This window comes from Nilaparvata lugens, chromosome 7 (genome assembly GCF_014356525.2).
Source record: "Nilaparvata lugens isolate BPH chromosome 7, ASM1435652v1, whole genome shotgun sequence".
In the NCBI taxonomy this organism is placed as follows: domain Eukaryota; kingdom Metazoa; phylum Arthropoda; class Insecta; order Hemiptera; family Delphacidae; genus Nilaparvata; species Nilaparvata lugens.
Window position 1 is genome coordinate 6411456 of NC_052510.1, and position 17701 is coordinate 6429156.

The window sequence follows — 17701 nt, forward strand, 5'->3', positions numbered from 1 at the left end:
ACATCATTAACTAGGCTAATATGTTGTCATAATACAGTAGTATTTTGCTTGATGCATCTTTAGGATACTGGAGTGAATTTGAATTTCGCTCCTTCAGTCAAAGAAGTTAGCTGCTAGTGAGAGCGAAATAACGTTACTCGTGATGACGTCACGGACGTTCACTTTGTTACGTTCAATATGTGAGTGGCCTAACACATCATGGCCGCTGGGCGCAATCAGTAGATTCCCACAACATGTTGTGACTTGCATGTAGCTGCTCACACTGTGCGCAACCAGCAAGTGCACGCGTTCAGTGTGAATGTTCTTATTGCTCTTCCCACATTTTGTTTCTCATCTGCACGTTGTTTGGTCATGCATAACCAATCTTGCATTTGCACATATAGCATTCAATGTGATCATACCCTTATCAAAGTCAATATCATTTTAACACAAAGAATGATGCTGCTAGGCAGAATCACTACTAATGGTTACTAGACTGGCCACTAACGGTAAGACATGCATGATACATATGTCGTCATACATTGTTGTGTCATTTGATCGAAAGGATTCGAAGAGATTTTTTCAGGTTCTTGTATCTCAGATTTTCTGTTGTTCATTTTTCTTTGCTGCTCTATTTGAAGTTAAATTATATTTGTCTTTTTTCTTTAGGGCTATTTTTAAATATAAATGAAAATCTAAGTACCCTTTTCAAAATTTATTCTTCACGACATGTTTATATAGCCGAAGCATGTGACGAAATAATTTTAAAAATGGTACTTAGATTTTCATTTTATTTGAATTATTTTTTTAAATATTATAATTTGAAATTTCTCAGTGGTTCTTAATTATTTTTTTTTAATATTATAATTTTGTAATTTCCCAGTGGTTCATTTATTGTTAGTTTATTTCATGTTAGAAGCCTCTCGCTGATGACAAAACAAGCATATATGTTCATCATGCATGTCGACCTACCGTTAGTGACCAGCCTTATCGAGCATGAAGAAAATAAATAGAACTGAAAGTTTTTGAAGCTGTTTTCGATTATACAGAAGTCTTATTTGACCAAAATCAAAACTAGCTGGTCAACTCAGTTGCTTACGATATATATATTCATGCGTACAGAATATTCAGCAGTGCAATAGCATAGTTTACAAAACATATATGCACATAAAAAGTACAAAATATACACATAAAATACACTGTTCAGGCAACAAATGCAAAAATACAAATTTATTCTAAATGATGGACTCATTTTCAAAACTTGGTATTTATTAAAGTAAAAATGGACAATATGTTCAATGGAAAGAGAAAGTTTCAACGTATTTTTTAATACCTTACAAGTGTTCAATGTGGCCTCCGGCTGTTGCACAATCTGCGGAACCGTATCACTGCTGCCGTGCACCCAATAACACCCTCGCATGTGGGACGAGTTTGGCTACCGCGTAGATGTTTGCCGTGCAGCAGCCGGAGGCTTGAGTGTTGAGTGTTACTCAACACTTGTAAGGTATTAAAAAAACTTTGAAACGTTTTCTCCCCATTGGTACATAGATTTTCCATTTTGCATTTTTACTTTAATAAATACCAAGTTTTTAAAATTGGTCCATCATTTAGAATGGCCATACGTAGTGTATATGTATAAACATTGGAGACTTTGGTGTCTCATATTGTTTCTAAAAGTAGGTAGCCTAATGCAACAAATTTGACAAAAAATGAATACATAAATGTAAGAGTTCAGTAAAAAAATTCAAACATAAAATTGTGTATAGAACAATGAAATTAAGAAAATGAATTCAATCATTTATACATAAAAAGCTCGATTAAGCCAAAATGCAATAGAATGCAACTGAACAAAAATGGCAAACATTAAATACAGCAAAGCACACATATATTGCAAAGTTCAGGCAGAAAGATGCATAGAAAATACCGGATAAAAAATAATAAAAAAAGCCAGAATATATCGAAGAAAAATTAATATATTGAAAAAAAAACTAAAAAATCATATATACTTTGAATGAGGCCAAAAAAGACTAACAGCGATACTTGATTACTGCGGACCAGAATAAACCTGGTCCTTGTATAACCAATTTTTCTGTATTATTGGTTGAGATCTAACTCAAAATCTACTAAATGAAAAGATTGTTTTCAAAATGACATTTTGTCACTCTCAAGTATGAGGACACTCGGGGTGTTGAGAGAATACTATATTAGGTGCAAACCAGTTAGTCAAGACAAGACAAGGAATCAGACACGTTTAGTCACAATACTTCACATTGTTCACATGTCTAATTACAATGACTAATCAGTTTAAGTTGCGTCATAAGCAATAATATGAAGTATTGTGACTTAACGTGTCTGATCATGTCCTATCTTGACTAACTGGTGTGCGCCTAGCCTAAAACAGTAACAAGGAACACAACTAAAGCTTAGCAAGATGACTCTTGCTAGATAAAAGCACAATCTATCAGATGACTCTTGCTAGGTAAAAGCACAATTTATCGGATGACTCTTGCTTCGTAAAAGCACAATCTCTCAGTTTTCTGAACAACTTATTTGACTAAAGTGGGTACTAATAATATGGCGGCAGCCAATTTGAACAAAGCAAGCAACCCTTCACACCAAGGAATCTAGAATCTTTCCTATTCTACATTCCTTGTTTCCCACTCTAGTTACACACACGTCGATTTTTGGGCGTACGATATTTTGCCATCCTTATGAATTTTATTAGATTGAACAAGACAAACATGATGAAACATAATTGAACATGTTTTATTTGATTGTACATGACATGATGTGATCATGCGTTTGTCAAGTTCCATTCAATCTGGTAGAATTCATAAGGACGGCAAAAAAATCGTACAAACATCGATGTTTTGGACGTACCGTACGATATTTTGCCGTCCTTATAAATTCTATTAGATTGAACGGAGCTTGACAAACATCATCTGTTTTATCTAATACAATTTATAAGGACGGCAAAAAAACGTCCGTCCAAAAATCGATGTTTGTATAACCACTACCTCCGTAAACAAAGCCATAGTGCATTCTGGTGACGTCAGAACAGTAGGGCTCCTACACCAATAAAAACACTAGCTGATATAGATCAGCTAAAATCAACAAATTTTTATTGGTATGGGACTTAGACCAGTTATAGAATAGACACGGCCTATTGTATATTCATACTGAAAGTCGATGAAGCCAACATCTACTGCCATATCTCCAAATCGTGACGTCAGCATCAGATGAAAAACTTTTCTGTAGAGTTTGTTTACATTGTTTTCCATAGCAGATTGTGTCTATTTTAGCGGGAGCGCAGCTGGAGTTTACCATTTTAATGAATAATAATTTACATCCTTCTGAAATAGACACAATCTGAAAGTTTTCTATCAGATGATAACGTCACGATTTATAGATATGGCAGTAGATGTTGGCTTCAGAGGCTAGACTTCCCAGCGTGTCTATTCTATAACTGGTCTAAGGTGTAGGAGCCCTACCTGTGCTGATATCACCAGAATGCACTATGGCTTTGTTTACGGAGTTAGTGGTATAACTGGCTTATGTGTTCACAATAGTTGAATGATTTTGAAAATACCTTTTTGTGACTCATGCTTGTCAAGTTTCTCAACGTGATCCCAGCCAACAGCTGACTTATCCTGGCGATCTGCCTGGATTCCGAATTTGCCGCCAAACCCAGAACTGTAGTCTTTCTGCGAGGCGTGCTTCTGAGGTGCCTCTTTGTGCTCCCACGTCACGGCAGACTACAAATCAATTAGAATCACATTAACACAATGTTATTACAACATTAACACACGTCGCAAAGAAACTGTGAAAACATAGACAATTATAGATGAATTGGAATTAGAAAAGAAATGTTGACATTTTCGATCAAAATTATGAAAATGTCACACATGACACAATACAAGAAAGTAGCCCTGAATTCATACATTTTAAGAATTAAAGCAAATGGAATGGAAACAAGTATTATTAATTAAGAAATAAGGATTGAAGCTATCAACATATTGAAAATTACAATAGAAAAAAACAGAAAATGATAATTTAACATTTTAACGTTGATTTAGAATTGTGAACTTTTTAAATAGTTTTTTGATTATGCTAATTTTGGACATTCAGAGTGACTATTTTTAAAATTGAAAATTTGCTTCCTGTTTTGTTTTGAATTGTAAATTTTTGAAAACGTGACGCAAAGTACATATAACCTTCATCTTTTCTTTCTATTCATAAAATCATCATGAATGAAAATGTTTCTATTATAATGCATCACCTGAGCTTGAAATACTTCTAGAAAGTTGCCTTTGTAAATAAATAAGCAGAGCAAATAATATTTATTAATTTATGTGATAATTAATAATAACAAAACTTTCAGAAAAGTACCGCAGGCTAAAGTCCAAAACTGTTCCAATTCTAATTTGACAACAGTCCAGATGAAGCGTATGTGTCACTTTCATATTTTTGAATCACATTCTAATTTACGATCCAAAGAGCCTATCTAGATATTGATAGCGCTATGAATGAAAACTTACATTGTATATAAAAAACTAATAGAAACATTAAAACTGAAAGAGAATTATGAGTAATGAAAGTAAAGTTCTTTCATAAAAATGAAACTTGAAAGAATTATTGTACGAGTAAAGTTTTTGAATGCAAAGTGACAAAATTGTGTGTAAACACAACGCAGTTCGAAATCGATCAAGAAATCATAATCTTTTTACAATGCTTACAAACTGACGTAAAAAGCTTATATTGTTTATAAACAAATCACCGGAAGCCAAGTGGGCGATCTATAAATACAGTCCTATAGTGAGGTCCACGTTGTAATGGCAGTGTTTGATTAGCAATGGTATTGCTATCCTTGTCTATCATTCAACAAAGCTGATAGCGCTATCTCATTCTCACTTTGCTATGTTGCCAGATCTCTTTTAACAATGTAGAATTAATAATCAATAGCAAAATATTTCATCTTAATTGTGAAATTATTGAAAAAAATATAATTTCTTGCTTAATAAAATATAATTATTTAAAACGAGAATGAACAGTTAATATTACATCAATAAATCTGTATCAGCTACCGTCTATAGAAGGCAATGACAAGCCAGAGGATCGGCAAAGTTGTTCTCCTATATTTCTCCACTGCCATTATAACGTGGACCTCACTATAGTTATCATTACTTCAACTATTATTACTCTCTTCTTCTAAAGATAAGGTTGGAATTAGATAAAAGTTTCCATTTATTTCAAGTACTGTAAATTATTCCAGACTGCTTTGACCTGAATTAGTTCTAGGAATGCATTGTTGTCGAAATTAAAGAGGCGTTGATTTCAACTATATCTAAGAAGATTGTAACTTGAAAAAACATTTATTTTTAAACAACATTTAAAAAACATTTATATTATATTTACTTTATCTATTCTGTCACTCTGGACTCCATACTTTCCTCCGAAACCAGTGCTGTAGTCTTTTTGTGACTCGTGTTTTTCAAGTTTTGCCACATAATCGTGACCCACTGCCGCTTTATCCATTCTAAAAAAAGCATATTAAATACTCAATAAAAATTCATATTGAATACTGAAAAAATCCATATCAAATACTTGGCTAAATACTGGCATACAGTGTATCGTTAGGCTCAACTCTCACTTACCCGACTCAAGTCGAGAAGAGACTGTGACTCTAGTCTCTTCTCGACGCAGCATGTGTTTTCAAATGGTGACTCTCAGACCAGTCCACTCTAATCTCCGCGACCTCACGACTGTGAGACTTAGTCGAGCGTCGGCTCGACTTGAGTTGCATAGTACCGTACATTTTTAATGAAAGTGAGGTTATGTTTCATGAAAGTGATGTTTTATCATTTTAGATGAGACAAATAATAAGAATTAGATAAGACAATATATTCATAATAATTATCATAAAATGTGTTGCATGCGCAGAAGTGACGAATTGAATCTCATATCTTTGATAAAGTAAGGTTAGAAATGGAGTAGCATGGAACTGAAGTAGGCCTACTGACAATGTGCAGGAAAGTCGTAAGGTCGAGAGACTGGAGTATCATCGACTGGAGTCGTACAATTTGAGTCGAGGTAGTGTCAGTTGTGCCTTAAACATGCTCACGAATTAGTGTATTATTTCTATTTAATTCCATGAATTATTTCCAAGAATTAGTTATTTCATTTATTTACACAAGCTCAAAATCATATCAAGGATTGGGAGAGAATCAGTAGGAGTAAATTTTTTAATGAACTTTCTCTAGAGGTGAGACTCATGGACATCAAACGTTTCAAATCTTACATAAAATAAGTTCTTGTAGAAAGATGCCTGTATTTGGTTAATGAATTTTTTATAGACTTCATAAGTGTAAATATTGTTCTAATTTCTTTTGCCACTTGCCAGAACAACACACATACATTTAGATGTTACCTGTTTGTAATAACATTTGTTGTATAATACCATTATTATTATTGTGTTGTAATACTGTACCATATTTATTGCTTATTAATCAAAAGTTATTTTAATTATGTGTAAATTGTTTTGTGCAGTAGGTGTAGTGTTTGATTGTGATAGTTAAGTTTTCTTCAACTTTGTAATTAATTTTATTAATGAATAATGATGATTGCCTCAACATATTGCATGTTTCATGAAAATAAATGATGATTTGATTTGAAACTAAAAAAGCTGCTTTTCTGCCAAATTTTGATTGTTAATACAGTCTAATAATTATAATAAGAATAATTATTTATTCAAGAATGAAATGAATAGAAAGAGTTACTAAAATGAATCTAATAAGAAGAGTTGTTCAACATTGGATATACATTAATTCAGTTGATTGACTAGGAATTGCTAGATAATTGTGCATTATCTAAATGGTAGGGAGAGAAAAAAAGGTAACCTTGTGCTATTACTTTCCAAAATTTAGATAAGGTTACACATAGTCCGAAATGGGTTAAGTCTTGTAGTTGTTTACTTCACAAATTTTTCAGTCCTCAATTATTTTCACAGAGTAGATTTTTAAATTTAGATGCTTCAAAAACAAACATAGAAGAACTATTTCACATTATTATCACAAAAATAGGAAATATTCACATATTATAGAGACTCAATGGTGATGGTTGTTTTAATCTTTGAATCTTCAAGAGGACAACCATTAATTTATTCACTGTTAAAGCTCAACAGGTCCTTGATTTAATATTGTTTAATAAAACTACTGTATGTAGAGTGAATATTGATGTTGTTGTAACTTTTCCATTATTGAAGAGACCCAATATATTGCCAAAAAAATACACTTTATTACTAGATTTACAAATAATAAAGTAGATTTTTTTACAATATCTCAAATTTCTTCAAAGCTACGGTACTTACAATCGTCACAACTCATTTATTTAAAAAATCGTTTCGGTTGTTTAACCATTACTAATCTCTAGCGAACTGCTAAGTTTATTCAGTAAACTAAATATACTCAGTATACTAAATTTTGGTTGGTATATTTCTGGACTCGGAATTTGATTCAAAGTGAAGTAACATAACCTACCTTTTAGACATTGGCTTACTACTATCAAAATTCGGAACGGGAACAGTTTTGGGCTAGGCCTGTTGGGTCCTTTTCTAATCATGTAGTTGATTTGTGCATTGGTTAATGTAAATGAATAAACTGAATACGTTGACACGAGATCAGGCTTTTCAATCATTTAATCAATATGAATATCTACAAGAACATAAATAAATGTTCACGACAAAACATTTCCAACATAACATTTCATTTGTTACCACATCATCACCTTCGCTATACTACAGAAAGTTCCTTACTGATTTTTGGAAATACGGTACTGTACTTTAATTTGTTATAAGTTCTATGATCTGGGGCAACTGAATAAAAGTATGGAGAATTTTTCCAAAATTTCAGAAAATAGTGCAGATCCAATAGATAAAACTAATTATTAATTTCAATAACAAGAAAATCAGCTGAGATTTACTTCAAACATCCATTGAATTAACGTCAGTATTCGTTGAATGGGAAGTATATACGTTTCTTTAAAGAAAGTAAAACTTAGTTACTTCCAAAGTTATAGGAAGTATCAAAGATACTTCAAACTGTCATTATTGGCAGAATGGGAGTATTGACGTTACTTCTATAAGGAGTAATGACACTTTAGAATGAATCTAACTGTGCTTGGTTTTCTACCTGTCTTTCTCGACGCCAAACTTCCCTCCATATCCAAACGCCGCTTTAGGGCCTTCTTCCATCTGCTTCTGCTTTTGAACCGCATCAGCCTTGGCTACTTCTTCTCTCAGCTGGGTCATACTATACAATACAAAAAAATAGCATTAGAATAAATTTTATTTTTAGAACAATCTATACTGAAATAGACACAGCACAAAAAATAGTTGTGGACCAGAAATCGAGTTGAAAATCATAAACTTGAAGCGAAGAAAAAATTTACAAAAAAAGAATCGATGATACTAAAACCTAAACCTCAGTAGGCTTAAATGTTTTTCAAACCCTTTGGCTGATGACTCAACTTGTCTGTCTTTAGGCCGGTCTTAGTAGCAGCTGAAGGGATTAGTAGCTTAAAGGTGGAGTCCCACACATCAGTGTTAGAGTCAGTGGTCGGTATTGTGATAAAAACATTCTTGAGAGTTCTAATGGGACTATTTCCATGCAGCCCAGCCGAGCAGGTATGAATAGTCCCAATTAGAACGTATGGGAATAATTTTCTCACTGTACTGGACACGGTCTCTGATTCTGATTTATGTGGGAATACGGCTTTAGGGTTTCAAACACCAGGTTTTAGTGTCCGTCTGGTTCTAAGGGTATGATCACATTGAATGCGTATGTGCAAGTGCATGCTTGTTCATGAATGAGCAAGCACAGATGAGAAACAAAATCTGGAAACAGCAATGGAAAGACTCACACTTAACGCTTGCACTTGCTGGTTGCAGCTAGTCTGCAGAGAAGTAACATGTGTTTTAATGACTTTTTCCAGATTTTGCTTTTCGGTTCATGCTGCATGAGCCGTGATCCTTGCTCTTTCTTTCATTTGAAACTATGCTGAAAATTGGCTTTTTGCTATAACATTAAAAAAATTGTCAACCACCCCGGAAGTTAACTTGTCCCGATTTTGACTTGGAATATTATGGTCACCGTACTCATGCATGATCTGACATGCACATAACCGCAACCAATGTGATCATACACTTACTCGGGACACTACTAATACTAATATTGGTGTTTTACTGGTATTACAGCCTGCTGTCTTACTGTAATTCTTACTGTTATATTCTTGAATGTACTAACTTCAAACATATCTAAAAGTAAGGATCAAGGTAGGCCTACTTACTCGATTGTACCAGCAGTCCTTCCAGAACCTTCGATTGTTTTTGAGCCCCATCTTTGTTCTTGCTCGGAAACATCGTTTACAAAGTCTGGATCGGTGTCCCAGTCATCGGTTCCATCTGGCAGAACTTCCAGTTGAGTTCCAGCGGTAGCTTTCCACATTTCTCAGCTATTTTCAACACCAGATTCACTTGATAAATCTACCTGGAAAATATTATTATTGTTTATATTACTAATATCTACACACAAATATAATCTGGGTATTGTGTGATATTCATAGATTCAATTATAGATTCAAGATTCATTTATTGTCAGAACACTTTAACAAATGCAAACATAGTACTAGCCAGTAGCCCATATTACTGTACTAGATATTATTGCCTGAGCCCTGTTTCATAAAACGTATAAGTCACGTAATACAAGAGAATCACCATTCCAATTGCATGCTCAATATAGCCGATAAAATAAGCTGTTCCTGTATTACAGGACTTCTAAGGGGCCAGGGGCCTGTTTCATAAAAACTTAGAAGTCCTGTAATACAGGAACAGCTGATTTTATCGGCTATATTGAGCATGTAATTGGAATGGTGATTCTCCTGTATTACAGGACTTGTAACTTTTATGAAACAGGCCCCTGGTTCTATAATACGCTATGAAAAGTTGTAGTTTTAGCAGTAATATTATGATACTATACTAATCAGGTTATGTTATCAAAAACCCAGTTTTGATTTCTATTGATTATTATATTACCATAAATAAAATGCGAGAACAACAAAATATGAAATGTATGAGTTATTGCGCTGATTATTTAGAATATATGGGTTATTGCTATAAATTAAATGAAAGATGAAAGTATGAAATGGATATCACGCTAATTATTTGGATGCATAATATGTTCGTTCTTTTGTAATTTAGATATACCTACAAGTCAACACCCAGAAAGTAACCTAATAGGCGTCTATCTCAGCAGGAGACCGCAATAGGATTCACTCAATTCACTTATTCAATTAGATACTTGGGCAAAAAAGTTATTGTTCAAAAAAGAGGATTTCAATCTTGATAGCAAGAATGTAGAAAAAAAATGAGACAATAGCCAAGCTGCAAAGATAAGAGGTTATAAAACCAGTTAACCAAATGAACTTGTAGATTGAGTCAAGAATGATAATACGATACACTTTACAGTTAATTAGATAAAATATGAAATTGATTATTATAGGTATCAGTAGAACTCCGTAATAACACAAAATAATAAAGATAAAAAACACATCAATCAACATAGCTACAAAAAAATGAGGTTATGAGAAAGATTGACAGAAATACAAGTCGGAATAACAATACGAAGCACTATCAATGATTGTGTTCAATATTACTCACTTGAAACTTTAATATTCAATACAAAAACTATTAAAAAACTACCAACAAATATGCATTTTTGAATTAGGGAGGAGTTAGATCATTACGTCAACACGTAACCGCAAAAATGACAACTGACAACTTGAAAACAGATGATTTCTACTTGCAAAATGGCGGAAAGAATGGCGGCAAGTTTAAATTTATTTATATCTCAAGTCATACATTTTGTTACTTATGTAGATTGAAACCAGCCTTATTTGTGTTTAATATATATTTTTAGTTATTTTGTGAGAATTTAAAAGGAATTTGATCTGATAAGTGATAAACAGTTATGAATTAGATCGTATGATAATAAATGATTTTCAAATCGGGGAAGCCAACGTGTCCGAAATTTTATATTTCATGTCCGGAAGCATAGCTGGATTAAATGATTTATTCAATATAGGAGACTGATAAATAAACAGTGTTTTTATATAATACATTATGAAAAATGAATAGTTCAAGATACGTACGATATTTTTGGTGCAGTGTTGTGGCCAACCTAGCAGCTGAAAGCTCAGATTGTGATGCATTTCATAGCCGCTAGGTAGTGTGTGAACCAGAGTGGTTCAATACATAGTGCGGTGGTGAATAGCATTATTTGCATTAACTTGTGTTTAAACATATTTCCATTAGTTGATTACCGCGGCTCGCGAATTAGTGTAAATTAAAAGTGATATACAGTGCTTCCCTTATTTTCCTAACAGTTTGTGAGTTGAAAAATTTAATATTAATATTCGTGCAATTTTATCACCCACATTTTTTTTGGTACCTACATAATCTTGTGTTTTTTTCTCCTCAATTTTTTATAATATAATTTGATTCAAATGACGGCTATTGAACAAAAAAACTGTATTAAATTTTTATATAAAAAACATACAGGGTTGATAGTAAAATTATGATGAATAAAATTTATTAATTTTATTGCAATTATAAGCATTATGTAAAAAATAGTTGAATAAACAAAAAATAAATATACAGTTTAAGCAGTACCCTATTGCAGTGAATAAACAAAATTTAGTTTTGGTTATAATAGAGATTTGATAGACTATTGTGAACCAAAATGAATATAATAATGAATTAATAAATTAAATACATCTTTGAATCAATGTTCTCACTTTTTGGAGAAAAATGTTCAATTACATTCAATAAGAATAAAACAAGAAATAATCATCTCTACAAGTGGATAAAATTAAAAAAATATAAATAGATAATCAGAAAAAATTAAAAAAAGTAATTAGATTTGATTAGCCCAAAAGTTGCTTAGGAAATATAATTTTTCACACTATCAATCATTGAAAAAAGCGATAAAGAACTATAAGTTATATTGATTTAATAAAAATAACAATATTTATGAAAATGTTTAGAACTGTAATTAACTAGAAAATGAAAATACCAGAAAATAAATTTCAATGGCAAGTTTGGACCTAAGATTTATTGACACTTCAAAAAAATAGAGAGTTGATAAATAAATTAATTATAAAGGAAAATAAACAACTAATAAGTGTTTGAGAAGTATGACCATAATAACAAAATAGATAGACTCATCGACCAGCATTAGGAAAATAATCATTTGTGACAATTATCGCGTTAATTACAATAATCAATAGAGCATCACCTAATATTTTCCCAACAAATATTGACTATTTAAACGCCTTACTAATGATAAACCCAATAGCCAGTACAGTACAGTACTTACTCATCACAGTAGGCTACTCTTTTAAATCCAATCCATTAGTTCCCCTATTCTAAAATTTCCACACATAAGATTGTGATAGGCCTACATTGATTTATCTACAAACAAATATTGACTATTTAAACACCAATCATCAGTAAATTAACCAAAATAACCAGTACATATTTACTCATCACTGTAGTCTTATAAATCCATTCCATAAGTTTCCCTATTCTAAAATTTCCACCCATAAGATTAATTTATCTAATACATAAATTTACATTAATATTCATCTGCAAACAAAAGATAGAATGATGGAAAAAGTATATTAACATTTTATCATTACCTTGGAATTTATTCTTAATATATTTATCGATGAAAAGTTATATTTTTATCACTTTTCTCTTGGTATTTCCATGAAATAACATTTTTTGTGAATCACAAATCTAAAAATTTAAATAAAAACCCTCAATACTCATTTTCATCAACTGCACATTATTTTAATAGATACAGATATGATTTATTTAATTTAGTTCCATCAATTTTTATTCTATCATTCCAGACCATTTTCAATGATACAATCTATTCTTTCAAAACTAATTGTTAATAGCCTAATCAGACTAGAATGCATATTATAATCATCAGAACTAGAAAGACAATTTGATCAAGTCAGATTTATCCCAAAAACAAAATTGTGCAATTCATGTCATAAAACCTAAGGATTCGAAGGTAGTGAAAACAGCTCAAGTGTGTTAAAACAAGATTAAGTGGTGCATAATTTGAACAATATTCAAGGAAACAGATTATCATATGAAAGAAAACTCTCGCATTCATTTTGACAGAATCTTCAACTAGTTCTTTGAATACCACCTCACCAGGAAAAAATTGTGAAATTGGATACCTGTGATACATTCTTCTCAACTAAACAACAACAATCTTCAGCCACAAGTTGATCAATATTGTAAATGCTCGCTAATTGAGGCAAAGCTAATCTCATCCTCAAGTGCGGCTAGAAAGAGCAAGTACTGTTGATAAGGAGCTTTTTAACTGCAGTTCTGAGAGGAAGACACACCAATGAAATCTTGAAATTCGAGATAATAATAATTTGAGATCTGGAAATTCAACATACTGCAGTGTAGCACTACAATCCAGCTTTCTACAAAACATCTGAGATAGAACTCAATTCTGAGTCTTTGCTATTCAAACATCATTCTGAAAGTGAGAAACTGATTAATGTGTTGAATCCTGAGATGTTATCCATTTCACTACAATCCTGAAATCAAGGCTTAGTTTTTCTCTCCCGGTCAGTCCTCTATTTTGAAAATAATGAATGAATAAAGCTGAGCAAGCTAATATAAGTTGAAGTAGTTGAAAAATTAGAAATCTCTCAACTGCAATTCCAGAGTTAGAACTGTCTAAATTGTGTGATTCTGAGATGCCATCTACTGCAGCACAATCATCCCCAGCCACAACTCTCCATCTGTTGTCACCAGTTTGCTGAGTCAGCCAGTGATGACTCAGCACTTTGCAACGGGCGACTACAATGCAAGCGGCGACGGCTACTCAGCAGCAGCAACAGGTGGCTCGGGCGTTATGTCCTCCGGGCCGGATTCAGTTGGACCGGGCAATGACGTCACCGCTGAAGACCTCGCCGGCATTTTCGCCAACAGAACCCCGTTTTTGACCGCTGTTCTGGGCGCTGGCATACCCTACTGCACCCAATGGACCCAGGTGAACCACGTCTACTTCCAGTTGGCTAACACGTTCTTCTTTCTGTCATACCTGGCGCCCAATGGATTGTATGGTATCCTCTACCTGAGGTGTACACTGCTGGTGGGATGTGCTTTCTTCGCACTGTGGGGTTGGACTGTGTTGTGCTCGTTTGACGCTTTTCTGTGGAATGCAAACTTTGTTGCCATCAACTTCATACATGTGTGTGTGCTGCTCTACAGACTCAGGCCGATCAAGTTCACCAGAGAGGTTGAGGAGGTGAGTCTCAGTCGATTTTTCTCATTTCATCTGGTTTTTGTCTCTCTTACTTTCAATGTTATACAATAATTCATTTCAGTTTCAGTTGAGTAAGTTTCACAGCCATCTCTAGCTATGACATGCCCAACATGCTCCAACATGTAAAAGTAGGTTTAGAATTGAAAACTTAGGCCAGATTGTGAACATGTTATTTTAAGTTCAAGAATCTATGTGTTGATTGGAATCTCAGTGTGTATTTTTTACTTATCTATCATTTATAATTTATACATTGTATTCATCTATTGTATTGTTTTCAAATTGATAAAATAAATTTAAATTTGAAAATCTGCTGTCAAGCAGTCTGCATACAGGAACAATAGTAGCTTCCACTAGTTTCTGTGGGAACGTGGAGATGGAAATTTCTGGATCTCAATTGTACATGACATTTCTAATTCCGCGATCCCTTGGCTGCTAGTGAAAGCTACTACTGTGGGCACCGTGCTTCAGATGCAGCATGCATCAGATGTAGCAAATGCAATGCATAGCTCAATGTAATTCAAACTATCTTCAAGAATTTCCTGTTTCTATTCACTGTTTTTTCAAGTTGGACTTACCAGTAGACTGAACCTACTTATGTGACGTTGCCACTTTCCCTAGGCTGAGGCATCCAGCTAGAGATGGATGTGGTTTCAGTTAATGATTAATTATTATAGACTTTTAGTCACGGTTTTTTACATCCAGTTTTTTTTCTGTTCAAGTTTGCATGGTTTATGAATGCTTTGTTGAAACGCATGCTAAGTAAAATTCATTTTATGATTTTACTTAATTATTTGTAACGCTAGTTAGCCTCCATGGTACATAGTACCTCCATAGTACACATTGGGTAACGCTAAATGGACTAGCAAATAATGGCCGTCAGACAAACTTATGTTCTCCTGACCGAAAACTACACAACATCTCAAAGAATTTGGAAATATACAGTGTATATGTAGGCATATGAGACTCATGAGCTATATATTTGTTGTGTATCTGCCATACGCTAAATAATAAATGTTATGAAATATCAAAATCCATGTAGGCTACTGATTGAAGAATAACTATATAATCTACTGTTCAAAACTGACAAACTTGAGTTTTGACTTCCGAAAGGGGGAGGATGAACCCAATGAAGCAGTAGTATAGTCGCTCTAATTACTATGTGTTGTATATAGCAATTGAAGTGGAGTGCTAATTTATACAAGTGCATTGAAACTGAATCACTCCAAAGTATGCAGTATTCAAGCGAGCTCTTCAATTGACAATAATTGTCACAGCACATTCATTTTCAGAGTACACATGAGTCCTAGTCCTAACTAGTATGATTTCCATAGGCTACTTCATAAAAACAAAGTAATGAAAAATATCACTTTAAATATGACAAGAAATCAACCACCTAATCAAGATTTTCTAAAAGCTCACTATGCTTTTTGCATGTGGGTACATAACTGAGTTTGTTTTACAGTCGTCATCATACAATAAAATTGACATTAATCACAATTATTGCGACATACAATAGAAGTAACATATATATGAAACTGCTTACCCGGCGAACTTCGTACCGCCAAAAAGTCAATGTATCTCATGTCACACTTAATTTTATTTGGTGAATCATGAAATTTATCTGACAATATATTTTCATTTACATCGCAATACGGACTTTCCATGTGCTTAAAACTATCGTTTTAATACCAGTAAACAATTTTATCACAGAGTGACGTGTTTATTACAGCTGGTAAGTTCAGATGCTGAATCATATTATCACAACATTTTCTTGAATCATGATGAACTTCCCGTTCTACGTTAGCCGCTCGGCCGACAATTTCGAAAACATAGGTCTGTAAAATGGATTAATATATAATTATTATTAGCCTCCCCTATTAAAATTTCTGGTCAGAAATTAACCATCCCCAATATTCACACAACATATTCCCAAAGTTTCATGCCGTTCTGTCAAGTAGTTTTCGAGTCTATAGGGAACAAACAAACTAACATACAAACAGACATTCATTTTATATATATAGAGATGTTCCATCAGTATTGTTCTTCATGATTTATTATTAGTTAGATTTATTATTAGATTTATTATTATTATTAATAGTTCCTGATTCACTATCAATAATAGTGATTTATAATTGATAATGGAAACAGTTTTTGGTAAGAAACCCCTGAATCAAACCATGGTCAAAATATGTTTAATTGAAGCAAAAGATAATACGGAACAATTACATTGGAGGCTTCTTGATGACTTTTATGGAAGCTATTTTGTTTATTTACCAAGGTTGGGGCTTTGTTTGCGTGGTAGCTGATAATTGGATGTTTCTTAAATTGCGTACAGACTTATGTGCCACGAACACGCGCTTTCTACTTTTCATCAGCTGATGCTATTCTTATTATATATGTGTTTTACTGTTCCTGTACAAATACAGATATAATTAGAATAGTATCAGCTAATGAAAAGTAAAATGCGCGTGATCGTAGCGCATAAGTTTGTACGCACCTTCAGATTAATAATTCCACCATAATTATTGTCAAATCTACAAAAAAACTGCGAAAATCACTCCACATTCTTCATTATTCCAATCATCCAACAAACTTTTCAAGTCCATAACAAACAAAATCGTGCCATAATCTATGAAACCACAATCGACAGAAACCCTTGTAACTGTCAAACGGAACGACAAGCAACTCAATTTCGAACACGATTGCCAACTTGGTCGAAAATAATTAACGTGTCAAAGTCAGCAAATCAAGTGGCATGTTGTCACCAAGTCGCTGAATATTTATTCCAACTAATGCTGCTGAATACTTTTACTACTATTTCGACTCCAAACAAAACAAGTTGGTCTGAGCTCAGAACAGTGGTGAGGAGAAAGAAAGAGAAACAGTGAAGAAGACAGACAAAGAGAGAGTGAGTGTGAGTGAGTGAGTGATAGTGAGAAGAGAGAGAATGTGTGAGGATGAGAGAGAGGGCGGAAGTGGAGAGAAGAGTCATGCAATATGCAAACCAGTCACGAAAAAGCAACCAATGTCAAATGAAAAGGAATTTGGAGCCAGTGAGTTGTAGGAGAACAAGAGTTGCTACCTGCTAGCCCATGTCGGGGTCACATAATCTTCATACTGGAACTTAGTTAAAATCTTTCACGGGTTGACAAATAGTTGCATCATAATTAATGGTGCAAGGAAAACGTTTGAGGGAAGAGACATCATTAATACGAGGGTGAGAAGTGGAAGCGATAGTAGGAGAAAAAGCAGAATAAGTTGATTGATTGATTGAGTACTTTATTTATGTAGATTACAATATATACTGGCTT

At 33.4% G+C, this 17701-nt stretch overlaps 2 protein-coding genes across 13 annotated transcripts in view; one reads left to right on the top strand and one right to left on the bottom strand.

Moving 5' to 3' along the window:
• The window catches only part of LOC111055781 (src substrate cortactin), a 42066-nt gene extending 31250 nt beyond the window's left edge, over positions 1 to 10816 (bottom strand). For 2 of the 5 annotated variants that reach the window (XM_039433566.1, XM_039433562.1), the window contains exons 1-5: positions 10691 to 10816; positions 9322 to 9521; positions 8166 to 8285; positions 5395 to 5515; positions 3569 to 3734 (exon numbers count right to left, since the gene is read on the bottom strand). In XM_039433566.1, coding sequence (XP_039289500.1) covers positions 3569 to 3734; positions 5395 to 5515; positions 8166 to 8285; positions 9322 to 9479 — 565 coding nt within the window. In that variant the 5' untranslated portion in view covers positions 9480 to 9521; positions 10691 to 10816. The remainder of the gene's footprint in view (positions 1 to 3568; positions 3735 to 5394; positions 5516 to 8165; positions 8286 to 9321; positions 9522 to 10690) is intronic. The other 3 variants (XM_039433567.1, XM_039433564.1, XM_039433565.1) reach the window with 2 other exon arrangements.
• Positions 10817 to 11249: 433 nt separating this feature from the next.
• LOC111056320 (popeye domain-containing protein 3) overlaps positions 11250 to 17701 on the top strand; it is a 129246-nt gene continuing 122794 nt past the window's right edge. For 2 of the 8 annotated variants that reach the window (XM_039433574.1, XM_039433575.1), the window contains exon 1: positions 12946 to 14372. In XM_039433574.1, the coding sequence (XP_039289508.1) occupies positions 13896 to 14372 (477 nt within the window). In that variant the 5' untranslated portion in view covers positions 12946 to 13895. Of the gene's footprint in view, positions 11477 to 12916; positions 14373 to 17701 lie in introns of those variants that run through there. The other 6 variants (XM_039433571.1, XM_039433572.1, XM_039433569.1 and 3 more) reach the window with 6 other exon arrangements.